This window comes from Leucoraja erinacea, chromosome 19 (assembly GCF_028641065.1).
Source record: "Leucoraja erinacea ecotype New England chromosome 19, Leri_hhj_1, whole genome shotgun sequence".
Taxonomy (NCBI): Eukaryota; Metazoa; Chordata; class Chondrichthyes; order Rajiformes; family Rajidae; genus Leucoraja; species Leucoraja erinaceus.
This window is the reverse complement of record NC_073395.1, coordinates 11400738-11415083: the sequence shown is the minus strand read 5'-3', so window position 1 is coordinate 11415083 and position 14346 is coordinate 11400738. Positions and strand designations below refer to the sequence as shown.

Below are 14346 nucleotides of genomic sequence, written 5' to 3'. Positions count from 1 at the left end.
CTCCTCCATCAGTGCAAGGATGAAGGGCCACGGTTTATTCAACCAGTCCCTTCATCCTGATCAATGCCTGCCCTCTCTCTATGTCTGTATGTACCTGGTATGGGAGCCGAGGGTCAGTCTTGCTGGCCACAAACATCCCAACCTCCAACTGTGTGGTCCTGATGGTAGCTTGCACCTCCCGAGACAGAGCCAGAAGCCCTATTTAGTTTAGGTTAGAAATACAGCGGGGAAACAGGCCCTTCGGCCCACCGAGTCCAGGCCTACCAGCCATCCCTATACACTCGCAAGTGGAATATGCATTCTAGGTTATAAGACAATAGACAATACCAGGATATTGGAAAGAATTGTGTTGATTATCTGAGACCTGTTGACAGATGACACTCTGCTATGTGAATGGGCAGTAAGGAAACTAAAATTGTGAATGACTTGTAATCCATAGTAAAGTAAGCCTTGTCCTTTAACAGGGTAGAAATGTAACAAGTCACAGACACTTGGAAAAGAATTGCAAAGTGTAGGGCCAAGTTGAGGATAAAAAACACTTCACCCTTGGCAGAAAAATCACAAGCAATAAACCAATAGTTCTATTAACTTGTAATTTAACAGCGTGAGCAGGGAGAATTCTGTTCCTAAAAGCATTCCTCTCCCTTGTTTGCCCGCAGAGCAAGAGCCCAAACCCACTAAGAGCAATAGCTTTACCTGTGACCATGGGGGAGCATGAAAATGGCCTCATGTTCATGTTCTGTAATCAACATTCAGTCTTACCTGATAACACCTATTGATTTGCCATGGGCATGATTGAAATGGCTGTGTGGAGTTTGCATGGTCTCCCTGCGGCTGCATGGCATTCCTCCGGGTGCTCCGGTTTCTTCCCACATCCCAATGACGCGCAGGTTTGTTGGTCCACTACCCACGGTGAATTATCCCTAGTGTGAGTTAGGGTGAGTGGGTGAAATGGTGGGTTAATGTAGAATTTGTGTGAACTGGAGATTGATGGTCAGCATTGGCAGGTTCACTCCATATCCAAGTAGCGATTCTTAAATTAAGTCTATGGAAGAATTGTGGGGCGGGTGGGGAGGGGGAAGGGGATGGTGATGGGGTTGGGGGGTGTAGCTGGATTTTTCTGAGGAACTATATCTTGAGAGTAGTATGGCAAAGAGACAACGCCTTTAGCCCACAATGTAATGCCTCTCATTATACCAATCTGTTCTAGTACCAGTAGAGACAGCACATTGGCACCCTAAATTGTCTCTAGTGTGTGGTATGGAACTAATATATAGATGATCGTTGGTCAGCGTGGACTTGATGGGCTGAGGGGCCTGTTTCCAAGCAGTATCTCTAAACTAGTACCATTTACCTCCATTTGTTCCATAGCCTTGGTAATTCAAGTAGTTATCTTGATGTTTTTTAACTGTTTCGGGAGTATCTGCCCCCCCCCCCCCCTCCCACCCAATCTCTTGGGCATGGCAATACTCTACTGGACTGTTTGTACGAAAATAATTCCATTGTACGTTTGCTTTTCGCCCATGTCACAATAAAAGCACGATTGAATGACTGAACCATTGGAATGATACAATACACATGGGCAGGCCAGTAATCATTGCACAACCAAGATTTAATGGACTGTTTTCCCATTTAAGAATTCTGAATCATGATGGCTTTGAAAAGTCAAATTCTGCAAAAAATGCATACGTTTCACGAGATCTTGAAAAATGTCCTGTCCCATATTCCAAATACTCTTGTCTGCATAATATTTCCACTGGAACTTTTCTGCTGATAATTCACTTATTTAATAATTAAAACCTTTTGAACGACGAGTCTGCCAGACTTCCACAGGCACAAATACAGCGATATGGAAGGAATATTGCAGTCAGATCTGTGCCAAGTTTCAAAAGTAAATAATTGGAGTTGTATCAGTGAAGCTGATGTGTGGACGCAGGCCTCCATTATTCTTCTGAAAGGACAGACCTGGGGTATTTTCAATCCCCTGCCAGTAATTAGTTGTGCTTTACAGGTTCTTGTGTTAACAATGCAGCAGAGTTTTTCCGTAATCCCCTAATTACTACGGACACAAATCCCAGGGTGGGCACGGAGGCAGATCAGAACTGAAGCAACATACTATCTCATCTCCTATCCCAGTGCATAGATATCACATCACTTCACACACACACACCAAATGCACGCACACACATGCACATGTGCACACACACACACGCACATGCACACACACACACGTGCACACATACACACACACACACACAGTTGCTGCACTTAGCTGTCAATTTGTCCCACATTTAGCTGCCTTTTTCTCTATGTACTTAGTGCAAATTATGTGCCGAGTGCATTTTGATTAATAGTTTTCCTGAAATGTTTAAAATACAAACAGCGAGTGCCTGCGTCCATATTTTACACTCTGTGGTCTCTGTGTAATCGAACTTAATGAAGAATGAAACTCAGTGAGGCTGCTGCCTCATTTACCGGAGTTATTGACATTCCAACATCTTCTGTTTTGCAGAAAAGGTGCTTCATTTAGAATCACCATGGTGACCATGTTGGACTGGAGCTCCCCTTTTCTCCCTGTGAACCAGTTACAACATAGCACAGATATTTTATCTCCTTTATTTTAATATGTCTATCTCCATATGTGTTCTGCGTTTACAAAGTCCAGATTATTTTACTTCGGAGTCACGTGAGTGACTACGTGAAGAAGCCCGCTTCCACGCATGCGTGTCATATCGCTACACGCATTGCAACGAGTCACACAGGGGGGAACGGCGTTCCCCAAGCGGGAGATTTGAAAGTCGGGAACAGCAGGTAAGAGACTCTGCGTTCCTTTTTACTACTTACTTTTAGGAGGCTGCGGAAAGCTTGCGGGGAGACCCGTGGAGGGCGAGCAGCCAGCAGCAGCAACAGCACGAGTTTCCCTGGAGGGGAACAACCTGAGCCCGACTTTGCTCCCGCACCGGCAAAATTCACCTCTCGGCCGGGCGGGAAGCAAAGTAAAAAAGGTCCCTATGCCAGTCTCAAACGAGACTGGCTTGGGACCAGTCGCTAGCAGCCAGCACAGAGGCTGCGGGACAGACAGCACGGACCAGCGGTACCGGGGCTCGAAACGCTCAGCGAGTGCAGCGGCACTTATGGAGTCGGAACGGGACGTTCGGGCTGAAAACCTTGTTCACAAGGTAAGCACCAGGGTCCAGGGGATCTATAGGAACAGCCGGGGTTACCGGCTGCGGAACTGCCGCGAAGGACCAGGCCCGTGAACACCGGGGTCGGTCCAAGCGGCTCGAACCCGACACAGGGAACGACGGTCACCAGCGGGAGAAGGAAAGTCGGGAACAGCAGGTAAGAGACCCTGCGTTTCCTTCAACTTACCTTCTAGGTGCAGACATGGACCAGGTCCATGTAAGGTGCAGAAGGCCGGCGGGAGAACCGCGGAGGAGCGGCAGTAGCAGCAGCAGCGGCAGCGGCAGCAGCAGTGGCAGCGGCAGCAGCAGTGGCAGCCGGCAGTTGCAGTAGCACAGACAGCAGCAGTGGCAGCTGGCACTTCGTGAGGAGCTGGCAACGGCAGGAGCAGCATGGGCACATCGATTCCCGGAGGGGGAAAAACACCTGTGCCCAACTTCGCTCCAGCATGGTGAGAAAGTTCATTTCTCGGCAGCAAAGGACTTTGCAGTTGACTGGCTGCAATCTACTACAAGGGACCAGTATGTGAGTACCAGGATCGGTCCCAGCGGGGTTTTAGTTACAATAATCGCTTCTCGGCTTTTTGTCTAAGATCAAGTGTAGTATCTGTTCTTATCAGTTTAATATCTGATACACCCCTTATCTAGGGACTATATATATTATATAAAAACTATAGTAGCTGTTATCATCAGTTTTAATGTCTTATATGTCCCTTATCTAAGGACCATATAAGTAGGAGTGCCCAGAATTGAGGGCATTAGAGTGGGGTTGACCGGCTGCAACGACCATAAGGGACCAGTACCGTCAGTACGGGGGTGGGTCCCAGGGGTCTAAGATAAAGGAGCAGCCAGGAGTGCTGAGAGCGTTGAAGTCAGGTTAAAGGAATAGATGGAAGCAGCTGTGCCAGTTATCCTCCACACCGGCCATATCCACTTCACGGAAGGAAGGACAAAACTGGAGAAGGAGGACCATGGAACAGCGGGCAGCCAGCAGCAGCCAGCGGCACTTGGATCAACCGTAGTGGGATCAGCTGTGCCCGATGTCGGCCCCGCACCGGCCAGATCCATGTGACCGAGCGGTAGGCTAGACACAAATCAAACAAGGTAGTGGACTCGGAAGGGTCCGACTTTGCATAAAACCGCCGGCAACCAGTGCCCGAGAGGGCTGGAGCAGGAAGAAGTGGTGTATGGAGCCTTGCTCCAACGTGATAAAACCACAGCAGTACCTCTTTGAGGGCTGCACAATGCTTTTACCCCATCAGAGGGGAGCACTGTGGGTCAGTTCTGGGTTGACCTGCAAGAGGGGTCCGCAGAACAAAAGACAAGTGGGCAGCAGTTTAGCCCCACATGGGTACCCCGTGTGGGACCCTAGAGATCTCTAACTCTATAAAAAAGAGTAGGCAGGACCCTGATGGGCCAGAGCCTGGTAATACAGCGTCCCATGATCCTAACACAGCAGGGACTCTGCTGGACATGGTGGCCGATTACTTTAGCCAAGTCAAACATGGGTAGACTTGGATCCAGGATGGCAATAGTATTACTATATGTCTGGCCACAAACGCCAACAAGAAAAATTTACAAACACTGGCCAGACATCTGCCACCTGGCAACGGTGAGGCATTACAGGTGCCCAGTGTAAACCAATGCATTTGGCAGCATATGGACGAACATCAGGAACCAGGACCTCAAGATCCAGAGAACCTTCAAGGGATTGACGGAAGGCATCATAGCACACACCAGCACCCTGGACTAAACGTAGGTAACCAAAGACCATCAAGACGCACTAGATCTGTTTAATAATATGCAATATAACCTGAACTACACGTGGAAGGCGGCCATTCAGCCAGCACTAGGACCCCAAAAATGCTACCATTTGCAAATAAAAACCGTGTGTGGACTAAGCCAAGACACTGGGGCTCATCAAGGCCAGCGCAAGGGCCTATTTTGGAGCATGATACCAGCCACAGGCAAGGCCATAAAAAATGTGGCTCATACCAGTAGCAGGGTCAGAAATCAATATAACCTGCAGGATCCGTTTTAGGGTATGGCCAGGGCGGCCACCCTGGAAGATGCGGAAGCCTCAACCTCCCACACAACCCCGAACAAGAAATATTAAACCAGAACCTTATTTTCAAAAAACCAAGGAAATAACAAAACCACCGGTAACCAGGGAGGTAGGTGGGTGGGGTTTTCTTCTGTTAAAATAGGGACCTACGAGGGTAGGGGAGGTTGCAACACTACAGTTATGTATGGTATATAATCACTACAGATTCATATAATCTCAGCAGTATTCAGGGTTATCTGATAGGGTTTTTCTCATCCCATTAACCACAGTACATCATACACCAGAAGGGCATTTTGTCCTTACATAAACCAAACAATCTAAAACCCACATGGTGCTACAAGAATTGTACACAAAAGATGGGATTGAACATATTATTAAATATAAGATAGAGTAGGGTTGCAGGATTATCATTGATTTTAACCCTAAACACATTTGTTTTAGATATTCATTTTAAGATGGATGCTCTTATTATTGATATAGACTTGGTGTCAGTTGTGGGTTTCTATATGGCAGGCATTGACTCAATAGAGGAACTTTGGCAATATAGAGCTTACATAAGGGGCAATCATTAGCCCCATTATTATGTACTAAAATTCGTAAACCAGCTTGGCATTGTTATGTAAATAAGCCATAGGGTGAGGTTTTCCCCCGTTCGGACCCATCATTGGGGTACTAGGGATAATTCAACCACACTCGGCATCTGGAATTTTCAGAGTACCCGACTGACCTTCTCAATCATGGTATTTCAGTCTTACAGGGGATGGATGGTGTTAGAACCATGTTCCCTATGAACATTGCCAAAAAATTATTGATTTATCCAGTGACTGGAGGCAGTCATCCATGCCATAACACTATGGATTTATTGATTTGTAGAGTCTAACAGACCCACTACACTGTCAGACAGGACGATGAATCTCATCTCATCTGCACTAAGACTGTCAACACGGAAGCAGTACCTTGGACACATCAAGAAATGGGGCATATACTGCTTGGACAACAATCTCGACCAAAAGGCCAAGAACATTCTGGCCGTATTGGAATTTTTACAAGCCTCCATTAGGATAATCGATGGAGCTACAGTGCCTTCAATAGTGCCACAAATGCACTCTCCAATTACCTATCACAAGGAACGGAGCGGCACGCGGTGGAAACGCACCCCTGGTAAGAAAACCAGGTACTCCGAAATCTGGGACGTGGGTGTCGTTTCTCAACATGCTGAGGAGCCTGTAGCTCATAACAGCGTTGTCACTTCAGTAACAGTCCAGGAAGATGGTTATGCTCATGGTGTTATTTACCGCACAACAAGTCCAGCCATTAAGCAAACTGAGCCTGGACTCCCTGATCATCTCACCGAGAAACTGGTGTTGTCATACAGGATTTAATAAAAGAAAACAGATCGGGTTCCTCGGGTCAAGTGTTTGAATTTATGGTACACCCATATGGCAAACGACTGTATAGCAAGACACATCTAACAATACATAGAATATACTAAGAACATTCGAGGTCAGAGAATGGAGTTGTTTATCTCTTACAAGAAACCGCATGAAAGGGTCATGACTCAAACTATATCAAGGTGGCTCAAATAGGTCCTAAAAATGGCAGAAATAGACACTAATGTTTTAACTCTCATTCCACCAGGGCTGCAGCAACATCCGCAGCAAAATGGTACAGGTACCCACAGACCACATCCTCAGAATGGCAGGATGGTCATTAAAAAAGGGTTTTTCCACAGGTTTTATAATAAACCAGTTATTTTTTGGAGCCATCATTGTATTAAGAAAACAGTTTATGTTCAACAAAATAATTTGCCCGAAAGGTTACAGGGCTATGATTCTCAAATGTTCAAAAAATGTTATATATTTTTTCGTTATACCATACAACTCTTTGTATAATTGTGTTTAAAATTACTAATGATGCTCTCTCAGCGAGTACCCAAGGCAGTTTGTGAAGCATGGACTCGTTCCACGGCATGAGGTCACAGAGCTTTGAAATCTTCACGTAGTCACTCACGTGACTCCGAAGTAAAATAGTAAGATTAAACGAGAACTGACCAGTTTGAAGTTTGATCTGTATTTTATGAGGAGTTACGATGAGGGATTACGTGCCCTCCGCTCCCACCCTCTTATGATCATATCAAAAACTGGTATCTCTTTGGTAATCTTACTATGTTAGATCATTATAGGTTCCTGTGACCTCACACCGCTGCTTTGAAGTATGACACGCATGCGTGGAAGCGGGGTTCTTCACGTAATCCCTCATCGTAACTCCTCATAAAATACAGATCAAACTTCAATCTGGTAAGTTCTCGTTTAATCTTACTATTTTCAGGCAGTGTTTTTACAGCTGATTTTAAAGTCTCGTGGTCTGGAAGTCCATGAAACACTGTATACCCATCCAAGGTCTTCGCCATTCAAAGGCAAGCCTAACTGTGACCCTGCTTGGTCACCACTGTTAAACTGTTATATCAGAATGGGGATGGTTGTTTGCATTAGAAAGTTTAAAAAATGAAAACAGTACTTGAGGACAAGACTTGCTTTGCTACAGATTGCAGATATGTGAGATGATCTTCTCAGGAAAACCAAGACTACTGCGTAAACAGACTTAAAACCATCTCAAGCTTCTAATGACTGTGACTCACCCAGGATTAAGACGTGCAATATAAGCATGCATCTGTCGAAAGAGTGAATGTTTTTTATGTCCATTGCTTTATTTCCATTTTGTCACTGGCCCTGGCACAAAGTGCGCATTCCTCCCTCTGAGTCAGAAAGTTGTGGGTTCAAGCCTGCTCCTGAGACCAACAGATATTTGGACACAGCACAATGCTTAACTGAGGAGGGGAACCGCACCAATAAAAACATCATTTGTAGGCTGAGTCATTCCACTGAAGCTTATACACTGGTCAGCAGAACCGGTCTGAGGAAGGGTCCTGTCACAGGGAGAACATACAAACTCCATACAGACAGCACCGGTCAATATGTCACCTGCAACTAACTTTATTAAAATCAATTGTTTTGTGGATCAACAGATAGTGAAGCTGCCTCATAGGTCCAGCAACCCCTGGTTTGATCCTGACCTCTGGGGCTTGTCTGTGTGGAGTTTGTATATTCTCCCAGTAACTGCTTGGATTTTCCACTGAGTGCCTCCCACAAATATATGCCGTCAGCCTCTGTCAAGCACCCCTCGTGTTTAGGTGAGTAATAGGAGAACTGAAGGGAGTTGATGGGGACGTGAGAGAGAATAGATGATAGGGAAATGTGGGGGAATGAGAGTGCTCTGAGAGTTGGCATAGATTCAGTGGGCTGAATGGCCTTCCTATATTTGCGAGGGAATATTTATCTCATTTTTATGGGGGTTTGTTGTGGAAACTTGCAATTTATTATTGTGCCACTGCGTGTTAAAACACTGCACCAGTTTTGAAGGTTCTATAGCCCTGGGATGTGCTAGATTTCTTCCTGGTTTTGAGCCGGAAGGAATTTTCAACTATAAGAGCCATACAGTATGGAACCAGGCCCTTCGGCCCAACTTTTCTATGATGACCAAGATGCCCATCAAGGCGCAACCACCTGCCTGCATTTCACCCATCTTTCTTATCCATGTACCAGTCCAAATGTCTTTTAAAATGCTGTTACAGTAATTGCCTCAAATGCATCCTCTGGCAGCTCGTTCCATATACACACCAGTTCAGTTCAGTGTTATTTGCCATATGTGGGTTAACACGGGGTCAAGGATACAATGAAATGTGTTTGACAAGACAACGGGTCACCTCAGCAATGATATTACAAAGATTAAAATAAGATAAAATAAGATAAGATAAAAGTGACATTGGTGGGTAAAAGACAATAATAAATAAAATAATCAACATATATGATGTGTTTATGAGTTCAGAAGCCTGATGCAATATTACAGGAGACTTCAGTTTAACAGGCAGCATCTCTGGAGAGAAGGAATGGGTGATGTTTCGGGTCGAGCCCCTTCTCTCCATCACCCATTCCTTCTCTTCAGAGATGCGGCCTGTCCCGCTGAGTTACTCCAGCATTTTGCGTCCATCTTCGATTTAACCCAGCATCTGTAGTTCTTTCCGACAGACTTCAGTTTGAGTTTAGTTTCTTGTCACGTGTACCAAGGTGCAGTGAAAAGGTTTTGTTGCGTGCTAACCAGTCAGCTGAAAGACAAACATGATTACAATCAAGCCATCCACCGTGTACAAATACATGAGAGAGGGAATAAGAGCATAGTTAAAGTAAGAAAATGCTGCTGTTGGTGTAGAGATTTGAAAGAGTGGAGCGATTGTAATGCTTCACTGCCGATCCATTTCTATGACGAGTACACAAAGTCACCTTGCTTGGGCACCATCCTGACCCAATTTTAAGACACTTGTGAGGGAAGGAATAAAAATATAATCAATGACAAAACAAGACCTTCCACCAACCGATCTTTGTTTAGCTCCATAAAGATTGGCTTTAACCACAACCACCAGAAATCCTACTCTGGTAGTCCAGGTGGGGGAGGGTTACTTAGCATAGCAACATTACTGATCTCAAGAGGGTCCCGACCACAAACATCCTCTAACAGTTCCTCCACAGATGCCGCCTGACCCGCTGAACTCCTCCAACACTTTGTGCTTTGCTTACCGACTAGTATATGGGGTGGCACAGTGGCGCAACTGGTAGAGCTGCTGCCTCACAGCACCAGAAACCCAGGTATGATCCTAACCTCGGGTGCTGTCTGTGTGGAGTTTGCACGTTCCCCCTGTGACTGGGTGGGTTTCCTCCCACACTCCAAAGACGTACAGATTTGTAAGTTAATTGGCTTTGGTAAAATTGTAAATTGTCCCTAGTGTGTAGGACAGTGCTCGTGTATGGGGTGATCGTTGGGGTAGGTGCGGACTCGGTGGGCCGAAGGGCCTGTTTCCACGCTCTAAAAGTCAGGAGCAGAAACACCAGCTGTTTTTCCGTTCCCTTATTCAGGGACCTAGATATGATGGGCAATGATCGATCCATTAGCACAGTGGAAGAGTTGTTGCCTTACAGTGCCAGAGACCCAGATTCAATCCTAACCTTGTGTGCTGTCTGTACGGAGTTGGTGCGTTCTCCCTGTGACAGCGGGGGTTTTCTGCGGGTGCTCTGGTTTCCTCCCACACTCCAAAGAGGTACAGGTTTGTAGGTAAATTGGCTTTGGTAAAGATTGCAAATTGTCTCCATTGAGTGGGATAGTGCTTGAGTATGGAGATTGCTGGCCGATGTGAACCAGTTGTACCAAAGGGCCTGTTTCCGCGCTGTATCTCTAAAACTAAAACACGACAGGGACCAGGGATCGACGTGATAACAATGAACTGCAGATGGTTTATTGCAAAGAGAGTCACGAAATGTTGGAGTAACTCAGTGAGTCAGGCAGAATCCTGAGAGAACATGGATAGGTGACTTCTCGAGTCGGAAGAAAATCTGGGCATTGGTTACTTCTTTAAATGTGTGCAGCAATGAATGGTCCTTTATTCACCCACTGTATTTGGGTTTCAGAAGTTTTCAAGTAAAAGCACAAATTGTTCGATATTCTGCCTTTATTGATTGTGGTTGCGAGGAAGCAGATGTAAGCCCTTTCCAAGAGGTGGTCCATGTTCTGGTTACAGAGTCGCTCTTAAATTGGGAGGTGCCGTTTAACATAAAGAGTTGGGAAACAAGATGACAGACAATTGTGATTTGATTTGATTCAACTTTATTGTCATTGCACAAATACGAGTACAGGTACAACGAAATGCAGTTTAGCATCTAATCAGAATGCAAGGTAGTAAAAATACTGGTTAAAACAATATGTGTAATGTGGATGAATTTGTGGACTTAAATTATGGGCTGATGTGAGCCTGGGATCTCCGTAATCTTCCTTCAACCGACCTTTTCTGCTTTTTCCTTGCTGTGCGATAGAGTCGTCTTTAAATGTCGACTTTACGGAACATTTACAGATGAAACACAAGTCTAGTAACGAACTTTTAATTTTCTCGCGAAGCTGCCTGGAAGAACTTAGCGGGTCGGGGAGGGGGGGAGGGATTGTTGACGTTGACATCCTGCATTAGGACCGACGTGTCTTCGTCTTGTGTTTTTTTTTCCCGGGAAGGTAGTCCCAGAAGTGGAGCTAACATTTTTTTTCGAGAGGTTGTTTTAGATGGAATACGGCGCTGTTGGGGATTGCAGCCACGACTGATGCTGGCAGGAGAGAGAGAGAGAGACTCAGCCAAAAGTGTGAGACTCCAGTTGCAGCAACTTAACTCCCAGTCACTCACTTACTCCCTTCCAGCAGCCAGCGCACAGTCTGCCAATGACTCTGACCGTAGTTAGGCGGCACCGGACAACTTTCTAAACTTGATCTACAGGACAGAGTGAGAACGAGAGAGAGGAGAGGGACGAGATGGGGTACGAGCTGGATCGTTTCAACGGGGAGGTGGACCCCGAGTTGAAATGCAACCTGTGCAACAAGGTGCTGGAGGACCCGTTGACCACGCCGTGCGGGCACGTCTTCTGCGCCGGCTGCGTGTTGCCCTGGGTGGTGCAACAGGGCATGTGCCCGGTGAAGTGCCAGAGGATGTCCACCAAGGAGCTGAACCACGTCCTGGCACTCAGGAACCTCATCTCCAAGCTGGACATCAAGTGTGACTACCGGGCGCGGGGCTGCGGCAAGGTGGTTCAGCTGCAGAGCTTGGCCGAGCATGTGGAGATGTGTGAGTACAGCCCGGCTCGCTGCAGGAACAAGGGCTGCAAGGAGGTGCTCAACCTGAAGGACATGGACATGCACATGCGGGAGACTTGCGAGTGCCGGCCGGTGGGGATGTGCGAGCAGGGCTGCGGGCTGGTGCTGCTGCACCGGGACCTGGCACCGGCCGGTGGCCGCCACTGCTGTGTGCAGGCGCTGCGGGCACAGAGCGGCTCCCTGCAGATGCAAGCAGCCGGCCTGGCGCAGGAGCTGCGGCAACAAGCGGCCCGTGCCGGCAAACGGGAACAGGCGCTGCTCGCCCGCGTCTCGGCGCTGCAGAGCGAGGTCCAGCTCACCGCCCTGCGCTACCAGAGGAAGGTCCAGCACTACATGGGCCACGGCAAGGAGGCAGCCGCCCGCTGCGGGGTGAGCCCGGAGGGGAGACGGGGCGCTCCGGGCTAAAGCAGGGGAGGGAAGGGAGGGGGAGAGTGTCAGCAGCGTTTGGGGGGGAAAGACGTGGAGAGAAGGCGTGAGGAGCGGGAAGTGGTGGCAGGGTGAGGGGCGCGGGTAAGTGGAGTGAAGGGGGTGCGGGTTTGGGGAGAAGAGGGGAGGCAGGGTGGAGGTTTGGGGAGGGAGAGGCGTAGTGGGATGGAGAGGTTGGATGAGCAGATAGGGTGAAGGCGGCGTGGGGAAGGGTAGGCAAGGAAGGGGAGAGGGTATCTGGGCAAGACAGGGGATGTAGAAGGAGATGAGAAGGGAAGTGGACTATGAGTGGGGCATGTGGGGTGGGGGTGTACCGGGGTAATACAGGAGAAGAGGATAAGTGACGGACCGCGGCTGCTTTGGGCGACAGGAGACTGGGGGAACTTCGGAATGTGTAACGACAAGGGGGTTAGGGGGTTGGTTTTGGGGGTGGGGTGAGGAGTTGGGGAATGGAGGTGCCTGGGGTTTTGAGCCGGCGCTGGGACAGGAGAGTCGGGGCAGGGTGTGGGGTTAGCATTGGTAGGGTGTGGTTGGATGTCTGGGGTTCGGTTTGAGGGAGGTGAGGAGCGATACGAATTGGGAAGATGGTGACGGAGGGTGCGACAAACGGCAGGAGAAAGGGAGAGGAGGTGGGGTTAGGACAGTTGGGTGAACGAGGGGATTCCCTGCCTCTCTCCCAGGTGTGTTGTGTGTCCATTCAGTAGAAACAAAGAACTGCAGATGATGGTTTATACCAAAGATAGACACAAAGTGCTGGAGTAACTCAGCGAGTCAGTCTGAAGAAGGGTCCCGACCCTTGTTCTCCAGAGATGCTGTCTGACCCACTGAGTTACTCCAGCACTTTGCGTCTCTCCCTGAACACTCATCCCGTTCAATGGTCGGTCACGGGTGCGACGCTTGATGCCAGCGCAACTCCAGTGATCGACTTTATACAGAACGGGGTGAATGAACCTAGCGCAGGAATTCTAACGGTGGCGATGCAGACTCCACTGCTCGGCGAAACATTGCTGATCGCCGTGTGATTTTTGCATTTGTCTCCCGTTTGCTGTTAGAATACAAGGACAGTTTCCAATATAGGAATGTGTGGAATATTTAACATCACCTCGAATCCAAAACGCAAACATGGGCGGGGGAGGAGGGGGGTGGATATCGGCAATTATTAGAGTTCTAAAAAAAAATCGATTAACCTTTCAAGCCATCTGTTTTCACTTTTGCACTTAACATTGGTGCTAATTGAAAGACGAAGTTGATTGGAACTCAATGGGAGAGGTTTGGCACCAAGCAGAAGATTAAATCGATTAGACACAAAGTGCTGGAATAACTCAGCGAACCAGGCAGCATCTCTGGAGAAAAGGGATAGGTGACGCTTTGGGTCCAGACCCTTCTTCAGACATCGTCTCCAGACATGCTGCTTAAAAACAAACCTCTCCCAGTGAGTTCCGATCAACTTCGTCTTTGAAATAGTATTAGTACAAATTTTACTCGAGCATTTTGTGTCCATCTTCGGTGTGACCAGCATCTGCAGTTCCTTCCTACAGGCTAAATCAATTGACTGGTCCGTCGGCTCCTCGGTCGGGTTTGGCTGCCAATTCCAGCTCTCTCAGGCAGGACTCCCCAAGTCTTTTAATGCCTCAGAAACCGGGTCTCCTTGAGTGTTGCTGGTATTCTAAATACAGCTGTTCACGGGAACCCCTGCAGTGACTGAAATGGTGGATTACAAGCAAACCCTTCAGCAGCCTATTGTGTGGTTGCTGGACCTCGCATTCACTGCCCCAGGGCTACTGCGATGGTGCTATTGTTTGTGTATGTGCTTATACATTTATAAAAGTGGTTGTGAAGTTTTCCAATTCGTTTGGAAATGAATTCCGGCCAAATTCCGAATTTTGGCCAAATGACAGGCATGCAACTCTTACCAGTGAAAAAGATGGGGAATGA

General features: G+C 47.6%; 1 protein-coding gene and 1 pseudogene across 3 annotated transcripts in view; both read left to right on the top strand.

Moving 5' to 3' along the window:
• Positions 1-3750: 3750 nt before the first annotated feature.
• Positions 3751-3858, top strand: LOC129706574 (U2 spliceosomal RNA; annotated as a pseudogene).
• A 7510-nt stretch (positions 3859-11368) lies between these two features.
• Positions 11369-14346, top strand: part of LOC129706212 (PDZ domain-containing RING finger protein 4-like) — a 318827-nt gene continuing 315849 nt past the window's right edge. Inside the window, exon 1 of one of the 3 annotated variants that reach the window (XM_055650281.1) lies at positions 11369-12354. In XM_055650281.1, the coding sequence (XP_055506256.1) occupies positions 11647-12354 (708 nt within the window). In that variant the 5' untranslated portion in view covers positions 11369-11646. The remainder of the gene's footprint in view (positions 12355-14346) is intronic. The other 2 variants (XM_055650279.1, XM_055650280.1) reach the window with 2 other exon arrangements.